At 40.2% G+C, this 11,227-nt stretch overlaps 1 protein-coding gene across 1 annotated transcript; it reads left to right on the forward strand.

Moving 5' to 3' along the window:
• Positions 1–5,194: 5,194 nt before the first annotated feature.
• On the forward strand, positions 5,195–6,221 carry LOC137768579 (RNA-binding protein with serine-rich domain 1-like). The gene is given in 2 exon segments (XM_068550117.1): positions 5,195–6,030; positions 6,032–6,221. Coding segments are annotated over 2 exon segments (906 nt in total). The 5' UTR covers positions 5,195–5,314.
• Positions 6,222–11,227: the final 5,006 nt, after the last annotated feature.

Raw genomic sequence — 11,227 nt, forward strand, 5'->3', positions numbered from 1 at the left:
TAGCAGCTGAACTAAAATAGATAAAGAGATGATACAGATGACAGAAAAGCAGACATTACTAAAAAAAAAAAATCAGAAAAAATGGAGCAATAGCAAAATCTAAGTTATAACACAAAAAAATGTTCTGTCAAAAGAAAACAGATAATGCATTGTGAGAAATCACCATGTTATAGAGAAGGGGGGGGGGCGCTGTGAACAGAGAGCAATGCTCATACATACCTTGGGAATCATTTTAAATCCAAACACAAAGGCAGCAGGGACTGAGCCTGCAGCTTTCTGCTGGAGAATTGATGAGGTTCCTTGGCCGCTTCACCTAGCACCTAATCACAGAGCCACTTTTACCTGAAAATTCTCCTGTTTCCCTTACACACGACCATCAAACACATTACAAAAGCAGAGCTTTGGGCTTCAGGAAATACCAGACAATGACAGAGTCCTGTGGAAATCAGAAAGTATCAAGCTTTGATTTTATCAGACTGACAATCATAATAGAAATGTAAGTTACACTCATATCTGATAAGAAGCTTGATGAAGTCCAGAATGCTGGGCTGGCCATTATCTTAGTACAAATGAGAAAGAGTTGGCTAAATGATATTTACATTCTGGTGACAACCATTAAAAAAAAAAAAAAACAACTTGTGACAAGGATTCTCTCCTTGGGCAACTTTAGTGAGGTTTTTCTGAGCCTTCATCTCAAGTGCACCTGCTGATCTTGGCCTTCTCTGTCCATCTTTGAATTGTCCAATTTTAGCAAGAATCCTGTGAAGTCGGTTTAGCCGGAATCCCCACCCTTGATATCTAATTACCCTCTATATCTGATCAAATTCCTCATTCCCCACCATCCCCCAGGTAATATCGCCCTACCCTGTCTTCATCAAGAACTTTGATAGGTCAGTGTAGTGAAGAATTATCCATCTTTTAATTATTTTCCATCCACCGACCCCTTCACCCCCACCCTGCTTCTTGGCTATAAATCTCCATTTTCCTTTGTTGTATTCAGAACTGAGCCCAACCTCTCTCACTGCAGAATTCTACTACGCTAGTCCCTATACTTATCAAGATAGTCCTGAATAAGATCTGCCTCTTCGTCTTTAATAGGTGTTAAGTTAATTAAACAAGGAGGGTGTTAGACTAAGCTGGCTTTAATGCCTTAGTAGCCTACATAAGCAAACCCAAACCTAAGCCTAAAATGCCTCAAGGTTAAGAAATCAAAACCTACAGACAACAGATCACAAACAGACAAGTAGTCTTTCCCAAATATGCAAACACTTAATATAGCCAATCAGATAACTTCCTTGCTTTGCTTCCACATCTTCCCTATAAAAGATGCTTCCACATCTTTCCCTTAGCTCCTGCCAATGGGGTGCTCCTAGCCACTTCAGTTCTGGTGCTGCCTGATTCTTTTTTTTTCCCCCAGCTTTTTATTTTATTTAAAAAAAACTTTATTGAGTTATAGTTGATGTATAATATTATATGTTACAGGTGTACAATGTAGTGATTCACAATTTTTAAAGGTTATACTACATTTATATTTATTATAAAATATTGACTGTATTCTCTGTGTTGCACAATATGTCCTTGTAGCCTATTTTATACATAATAGTTTGTACCTCTTAATCCCCTACTCCTATATTTTCTCTCCCCGCTTCCCTCTCCCCCCGGTAACCATTAGTTTGTTCTCTATATCTGTGAGTCTGCTTCTTTTATGATTTATTCACTAATGTGTTGTATTTTTCAGATCCCACATATAAGTGATATCATATAATATTTGTCTTTGTCTGACTTATTTCACTTAGCATAACACCCTCCAAGTCCATCCATGTTGTTACAAATGGCAAAATTCCCTTCTTTCTTAGGACTGAGTAGCATTCCATTTTATATATATATATATAATATATATATACATATCACATCTTCTTTATCCATTCATCTGTTGATGGACACTTAGGTTGCTTCCATATCTTGGCAATTATAAATATCAATAATATGAACGTTGGGGTGCATGGATCATTTTGAATTAGTGTCTTTGTTCTTTTTGGTTACATACCTAGGAGTGGAATTGCTAGGTCATGTGGTAGTTCTAGTTTTAGTTTTTTGAGAAATTTCCATAATGTTTTCCACAGTGGCTGCACCAGTTTACATGCCCACCAATGGTGTACAAGAGTTCCCTTTTTCCCATATCCAAATAAACTTTAAAATTTAATAAGCTCCAGTTTATCTTGTAACACAAGTGTTATGAATAATATTTTCTTTGACACTAGGTAGGGCAAAAATATTTCCAATTAAATATGTGAATTGAATATATGTTTGTCTCTGCGCATCCAGAAACTTTACTGAATAATAGTGAAGTCCTATGAGTCACAAACCTGAAAGGGCAAAGAGAATAGGCAAGTAGGGGGGAAATGTTGTCAACCAAAATTTGGGAGCTGGAATGAAAATGAAAGATAGGTAATTTGCTGACCAGGCCAGAGAGTGCCTGAAAGGAGGGCACAAGGGTATGTGGAAGTGGAATATAAGCAAACTGACTCACAGTGGTTTTCTGTTTTGTTTTGCGTTTTAAAATTTAAGAGTTTATTTAAGCAAAAATTGATTCATATCAGGTAGTGCCAAACCAGAAGTGGGTAGGAGTGCTCCTGATTCACAATGTTGAAGCCCAGACAGTCTCAGGAGATTTGAGGCACCAGGATCCCCCAGAGGTGGGGTGCGGGTGGGCTAAAATCAGAGGAAAAGTCTGTTTTTAAAGTAGTTGGGTAAAAGCAGGAAAGAGTGAGGTGAAGTAGCAGTGATCCTATGTGTGGATGTAAGCTGCAACACAGAGCTAACTGACAGAGCACTTAACCTGAAAGTGAAGAGCCCTGAACTCCTACTTTGAGCTACCTGTGGATGACAGCACCTTGGAAAGCTACCCTTAGATGCTCTCTGAGCACAAGCCCTGCCAATGGTGACCTCAAAAGGAAATTGATAGAAAGATTTTACACAGAAAAATGCAAGCCCGTTTGGTGGTTTCCATTCCAATATGTAAAAGAGCTTGGAAGTTGTCACTCCCAACCTCAAAACAAGAAAAAAGCTGTACAAACTGAAAATCAGTCATTCTTCTTAAAACCATCAGAAAATGGAGGTTACAGGACAAATTCCCACTCCAAAAACTGAAGAGACAGGTGGATCACAGCTCACATGGAACAGAAGCCACTGGAGCTGCAGCCTGTGGGAACACTGCAGATGTTATTGACTAGTTACTGGAGATTGAACAAGGACTGGCTCGAGAGTTAAAAACTCTTAGGGGCTCAGTCTCGGGGTGCCCCCTGATACTTTCATGAATTTACCTCCAGGAGCCCCACCAGGTTCTCAAGATGAAAATCACACAAAAATCTTCTCATGTTTAGGGTAGGGGAAGGAGAAAATCACCACTATAAATATATCCAGACAGAGAGTTCTGTTCTCTATAAAAAAAAAAAGAGCTCACCCTCAGGGAAACTAATGCTTTGCCAGAGCCTAACCTGTCCCAGAGGAAGGGCAATTAGACAGCCTTCCTGTCCTTGTCTAGCCTTCCTGTCTCACATAAAAGGAGGGGGGAAAGCCTATAAAAATTCTTCTGAAGGTTGCAACCCAGAGACACAGGCCCACTAAAAAAAAAAAACCAAGATTCAATCATAAAATTACAGACTTCTTTCTGTAATACCTTTTCACCATATAAACAGGATTCTGGTATAACAGTAGTGAATTACAACTGACAGCTGTAAGAAACAGTCTCTAACTAAGAAGGAGTTGCTAGAGAAGCCAAAAGGGAACAGGGAAGACAAAAACAAAAACACTAGAGGAAATTGAACTCTCTGACACCTACAGCTACAGCAAACATTAAATACAACCTAACACCTACCCAGATAAACATAAAACCCCACACTATAGACAATTTATCTCAGTTCCTATTACCCATTACATTATGTTCAGCATTCAACAAAAAATTCAAAGGCATGCTATGAGGCAAGAAAATATACAGTCTGAAGAGACAAAGTGAGCATTGAAACCAGTCTCAGATATGGCAGAAATTTTGGAATTACGAGGCAGAAATTTAAAATAATTATGATTAGTATGCTAAGGGCTCTAATGGAAAAGGTGGACAACATGCAAATACAGATGGATAATGTCAGCAAAAAAAATGGAAACTCTAAGGAAGAATCATGTTTAAAATAAAAAAAAATATATTGTAACAGAAATGAAGATTGTCTTTGACAGGCTTATTGGTCTGTTGGACACAGACAAGGAAAGAATTAGTGAGCTGAAGATATTAATAGAAATTTCCAAAACTGAAATGCAAAGAGAAAAAAAAAAAAAAACAACAGAACATTCACAAAATGTGGAACAATTGCAAAGGTGTAGCATACATAAAATGGAAATACCAGAAGAAGGAGAAAAAGGGTAAGAAGAAATATTTGAAGTAACAACAGCTGAGAATTTTCCAAAGTTAATGACTGATACCAAATCACAAATCCAGAAAGCTCAGAGAACACCAAATATGATAAATACCAAAAATCTACACTGAGGCACATCATTCAAACTGCAGAAAACAAAACAAAAAATTCTTGAAAGAAACCAGAAGGGGAAAGAACCCTTGCCTATAGAAGAATGAGGATAAGAATTATACCAACTTCTTTCCAGAAACCAAGCAAGCAAAGAGAGGGTCAGTGAAATATTTAAAGTGTTGAAAGAACAAAACCAAGAGCCTACAAGTCTCTATCCAGCAAAAATTTCCTTCAAAAGTGAAGGAGAAATAAAGACTTTCTCAGACAAACAAAAACAGGGAATTCCTTGCCTATAGACCTGTCTTTTAAGAAATGTTAAAAGACGTTCTGTAGAGAAAAGGATTATTTAGGTCAGAAACTCAGATTTACATAAAGAAAGGAAGAGTAGTAAAAAAATCAAAGGAAAATAAAATATTTTATTTTTCTTATTCCTATTGATCTAATAGATCAATGTTCATTCAAAATAATAATAGCGGAAGTGGTCGGGGCCACAGCGGGCGGAAGGGCGCCCTTGCTTCGTCCGCTCTGCGGCGGACCCAGTGAGGCACCCGGAATTCGGAGCAGCCGGGAACCCAGCCTCCGCCCTCAGGGCCCTGTTGCCGGGCTGAAGACCCAGGCCCGCAACGCCGGGCCCTGCCCTGGAAGTGCTCGCGGCCCGGCGCCTGGACTGGCGAGTTGCTGCACTTTGGCGTAAATTGCAATCGATTAGGGATCGTTTCTCACACTCAAGTTAGAAGTGAGAGTTCAGATAAGTGAGGCCGCCATTGCTGCTTTGAACACCTCAGAAGGGGAGAATGGATTTATCAGGAGTGAAAAAGAAGAGCTTGCTAGGAGTCAAAGAAAATAAAAAGCCCAGCACTAGGGCCCCTTCTCCTACCAAACGCAAAGACCGCTCTGATGAGAAGTCCAAGGATCGCTCTAAAGATAAGGGGGCCACAAAGGAGTCAAGCGAGAAGGATAGTGGCAGGGATAAAACTCGAAAGAGGCGCAGCGCTTCCAGTGGTAGCAGCAGCACCAGGTCTCGGTCCAGCTCTACCTCCAGCTCGGGCTCCAGCGCCAGCACGGGCTCCAGCAGCGGCTCCAGCTCATCTTCAGCATCGAGCCGCTCAGGAAGTTCCAGCACATCCCGCAGCTCCAGCTCCAGCAGCTCCCCTGGCTCTCCGAGTCCTTCTCAGCGCAGGCAGGACAACAGGCGGCGTTCGCGCTCCAAATCTAAACCACCCAAAAGAGACGGAAAGGAAAGGAAAAGGCGGAGCCCTTCCCCTAAACCCACCAAAGTGCACATTGGAAGGCTCACCAGGAATGTGACCAAGGATCATATCATGGAGATATTCTCCACCTACGGGAAAATTAAAATGATTGACATACCTGTAGACAGGATGCACCCCCATCTGGCTAAAGGCTATGCATATGTGGAGTTTGAGAATCCAGATGAGGCCAAGAAGGCGCCGAAGCACATGGACGGAGGACACATCGATGGCCAGGAGATCACTGCCACTGTTGTGCTGGCCCCCCAGGCCACCCCCCAGGCGATTCAGCCCTCCCAGGAGAATGCTGCCACCATGTCCCATGTGGCGCAGGTCACCCCCACGGATGAGGAGAAGGTCACGTTCCCCTTGGCGCAGGTCCCCCCTGCGCCGGCGATCCCGTTCCCCTGGCCGCCGCCGCCACAGGAGCCGCTCCAGCTCCAACTCCTCCTGATAAGCAGGGCCACCGAAGCTCTGCCCTGTGACTTGTATCCCAACCAACTCACTTTTGTCACTTTTCTAGCAGAAAGAGGATCAGGTAGGAAAGAAATCCCTCACTCAGGGGCAGGCTTCGAAGGTGAAGGCAGTAATTGCTACATTTCCCCTGGTGGCAGAGTTCCGGCTGCAGGAGCGTTGTTGGTTTGGGGTCGTGCTTATAAAGATGCCCTCCAGTTTGCTGGCTAGAAAGCTTCCACATTTCTAGTTCCTGAGAGTCAGTTTACTGGCAAAGCCAGCAGGGATGAGCAGGGGGCTCCAAGAGGTGGTACAGCCCCAGCCTGGGAGCATGTTTTCCCATTCCACAGATGACATGGGGCCCATCTGGTGGGCTGCTCGTGCCCTAACCTGTTGGCCTGCAGGGTCCCACAGAAAAGGGTGTGCTTTTACACAACTGCCATTCCTGTTAGCCTGACCCTGCTCCCCCGCTCGAGTCCTTTTCTGACCTCTAGGGCCAAATACCCATAATGGTTCTTTTCACGTGTACTCATGTGCGTGCACACACACACACACACTAACCCACGTCTCCCCTTCTCTCTGAAACTGGTACGTTGAGAGCCAGTTCTGTCGGCTCATCACAGAACCCCCCCCCCCCGTTGTGTTGGTATTCATGGTGGTCCTGCAGGTTACCTTGGCAACGTGTACATTGCTTTTTTGGCTTTTATTGTACAGTCAGTACTATACATTTTCTGTTTTGAGTTCTGTAACTTTGTAGCATTTTAGATAGTATTGTGTTTGTACTTTGTTGTGTAGAGAAAAGAATTGTGTTGAATAAACCTAGGATTAGAGTGCAGCTCGAGTGTTGGGTTCGCTGCCTCCTTCCTGTCCCTTGGCCCCAAAGGCAGCTTCAGTTGTGAGGTAATTAAACATGATAGTCTAAAATAATAATGATAATAATAATAACAACAATGTATTAGGTGATTATAGTGTATGGATAAGTGTAACGAATGATAGCAATGTTATAAGGGATGGGAGGAAGAAATTGAATACTCTGTTACAGTGTATCTGCACTAGCAGTATAGTATTATTTGAAGGTGGACTTAGATTAGTTATAAATGCATAGTGTAAACTCTAGGGCAAACACTGAAAAAAAATTTCAAGTATAATTGATACGCTGAGAGGAGGGAAAATGGAATTATATAAGATATTCAGTTAAAACCAGAGGAAGCAGAAAAGAGGGAAAGAAAAAAAAGAAACAGTTCAATAAATAGAAAACAGTTCTAAATATGGCAGATATTAATCTAACTATATCAATAATCACTTTAAATATGAATGGTGTAAATACACCAATTAAAACACAGAGACTGACAGACTAGATCAAAAAATAAGAGCCAACCATGTTGTGTACAAGAAACCCACTTTAAATATAGAGACAAATATATTAAAAGTAAAGGGAAGGAAAAGATACACTATGCTAATACTAATCAAAATAAAGCTGAGTAGCTATCTTAATTTCAGACAAAGCAGATTCCGGAATAACAAAAATTATCAGGGACAAAGAGGGGCATTACCTAATGATAAAGGGGTCAATTCTCTAAGAAGGCATAACAGTTCTTTGTGTATATGCATCTAACAGGAGAGCATTAAAATATGTGAGACAGAGCCTGCTAGAGCTGTAAGGAGAAATAGACAAATCCACTATTATAGTTGGAGACTACAACTCTCCTTTATCAGTAATTGACAGAAGATCAGCAAGGACGTAGTTGAAGTGAACAGCATCATCAATCAACTGGTTCTAATTGACATTTATAGACTTCTTCATCCACAACAACAGAATGCACATTCTTCTTAAGCTCACATGGAACATTCACCAATAATTACTATATTCTAGGCCACCAAACACACCTCAACCGATTTAAATGAATAGATATCATATGATGTGTGCTCTCAGACCACAATGAAATTAAACTAGAAATTAATAACAGAAAAGTAGCTGAAAAATCCAAAATATTTAGATATTAAATGACACTTCTAAATAACAAATGGATCAAAGAAGAAGTCTTTAGAGAAATTAAAAGTATTTTGAACTAAATGAAAATGAAAAAAGTGTTTAGATCTCTAGATGTACTCCTTACCCTCACAGAGCTAGGACTCTACCTTTCTCCCACCCTGGCAGAAGACTAGAAATTTACTCTCTGGGATCCTACTTTGAACTCTGGACTCAGGACAATAGGCATAGCTGAGGATGCTATCTGAATAAGAAGAACTAAGTAATAGTGTACACACCATGTATCCACTCTGTTTCCCAGCCCCCTTCTCCTACCTGTCTTACAGAATAATAGTAACCAGGAATATGCCCCTGTGGTAGGCAGAATAATGGTCCCCCAACGATGTCCACATCCTAATCCATGGAACCTGTGAATATGGTATGTTACATGGTAAAGGGAAATCAAGGTTGCTAATACACCTGGATTATATGAGTGGAAACTAAATAATATTACTGGGGATAGAGAAAGCGGACATTGGGGTACAAAGGTGGAAGGATTCCACGGGCTAATGCCTCCTTTCCCACACTAGGAGGTTAATAAATAAAACCTAAAACTCCTGAGTCAAGAAATAGCATTTTAATAATTTAACAGTTATTTTAAAATGTGGAAAAAACATTAAACAACAATTGAATGAATTAAAATGGCTTCCTCTGAAGAGTGGAAATTAAAGATAGAGGAGAAATAAGGCAGAGGATGATCATTTTTCATTAAAAGATTTAAAAATTATTTGATAAAATTATATTTTTGAAAGATTAATGTTTGCATATTCTATTTCTTTAGATACAAAATCCTCTTCTTATGTTTACTGATAGTTATTGAGAAAGATTTTCTTGCTATCAGACAATCTCAGATCCCTGATATAAGCGTTTTCTTCCAAAGTGTTGCAAAATGCAAGTCAATAAATGTATTGGAGGATACAATGGGGGTGGGGCAAATGGGTGAAGGTGATCAAAGGGTAAAAACTTCCAGTTATAAGGTGAATAAGTTCTAGGGATCTAATGTACATGGTGACTGTAGTTAACAATACTATACTGTATACCTGGAAGTTTGCTAAGAGAGTAAATCTTACAAATTCTAATCACAAAAAATAAATAAATAAATGGTAAATGTGTGAGGTTATAGATGTGCTAACTAATCTTATTGTGGTAATCATTTTGCAACATATACATGTATCAAATTATCACATTATACACTTTAAACTTACACAATGTCATATGCCAATTATATCTCAGTAAAACTAGGAAAAGAAAGAAATGTATCTGACAGATCCAAATATAAACATAGCATGAAGCTCCAGTCTTCCATAGTTCTGGACACTTCATTCAATGCTTTCCATGGATTTTTCTTTTTTTTTTCATCCTTCTTCTAACCCTCTGTATTGGTTTGCTAGAGCTGCTGTAACTAAGAACTACAAACCGGGTAGCTTAAAACCATAGAAATTTATTGTCTCACAGAAAACAAGGAAGCTAGAAGGCCTAATTCAAGGTGTCAACAAAGCTCCAGGGGAGGATTTTCTACACGTCTTCCTAGTTCCTGGCAGGTGCTGGCAATCCTTGGCACTCCTTTTCTTATCAGTCCAATCTCTGCCTTCATCATCACACGGTGTTTTCTGTGTGTGTGTCTCTCTCTGTGTCCAAATTTCTCTCTTTTTTAAGGATACCAGTCATTGTATTGGGGCCCACCCTAATCTAGCACAACATCATTTTATCTTGATTACATCTGCAAAGACCTTATTTCCAAATAAGATCACATTCACAGGTACTGGGGTTAGGACCTGAACATATCTTTTGGGAGGGTGAAATTCAGTCCACAACACCTTCCCAGCTAATTGTGTTATTTATTCTAGCATTGCTTTCCTTCCCTTTGCCTCCAGACTTCACCTTAACCCTGCTTCTGTAAAGCCTAACTAGGTTTCTCTCAGTAATGTTAACTGTTTAAGGAAAACACCTCTTCTGAATGTGTCCCAACCCAAACCTACCAGTCCCAGGAAAATTGTACACTCCACTGGGCTAACCTAGTTCCTCCAGTTGGGGAACCCCACAATACTTAGTAGTTCCCAATTGGAGTTGATATGCAAATGATACAAAGATCTCAGCATAAAAATAGAAGAAATAATGATGTGATTGAAAGAGTACAGGGTGTGAAATCAGAAAACCTGAGTTACAATTTTGATACAAACACTTAAAAAACCAGGACCAACCCAGGTCTAAATTCTAGTATAATGTTATTTCCACCATTGCATGGCTAGAAAGCTCCACCTGTGATCCAAATTAATTCCCACACCAAGGGCAACCATAGATGGCAGTGAATGTATTACCAACATTTAAATGGAAACTCCTCAGGAGAAGGAAGAGAAGGAGGGGAAGGAAGAGGAACAGAAGAAAGAGGAGGAAATAGCAAAATATAGTGTCCACAAAATCTCTTCTAATGATTGTTAAACAAACACACAGAGAAAAATTCCAAAGGCACACTCTCTCTTAGAGCTTCCCTAAAGATGAATGGAAAGAAGACCTTGGCTCTTACCAGCATGTGCTTCGTGCTATTTCGGTTAGTGGGTGAGTCATACATGCTGGTAATGAATTTCCCAGGCTTTCAATTTTAAATGGGAGTAGATAGTGCAAGACATTCATTTTAACATGGAGTGTTTTCTCCTGATGTTCATAAAAAGAATCCATTGTGTTATGATTAGATCATGCTTGACCCACCTCAGGAATGTTTTCAGAGTGACAGAATATTTATTTCTCAGTGACATCACCAAGGTTCAAGAAGGTCTGATCAGCATACTTACAAAGCCCTGTGATCCTAAAAGGGCTAAGACAAATCCTCCCCCTCCTTTGTAGGTTCCTCCATCTGCACTTGGGTAATAACGCCCACCTTTCCATTCTAAACATAGAATAAGAGAGTAATTAATAGAGCCTAATCGTAGCAAAAGAAAATTCTGCTTTTTAAAAAATCTTTCTTCAGAATAATTTAATTG

This window comes from Eschrichtius robustus, chromosome 8, assembly GCF_028021215.1.
Source record: "Eschrichtius robustus isolate mEscRob2 chromosome 8, mEscRob2.pri, whole genome shotgun sequence".
Taxonomy (NCBI): domain Eukaryota; kingdom Metazoa; phylum Chordata; class Mammalia; order Artiodactyla; family Eschrichtiidae; genus Eschrichtius; species Eschrichtius robustus.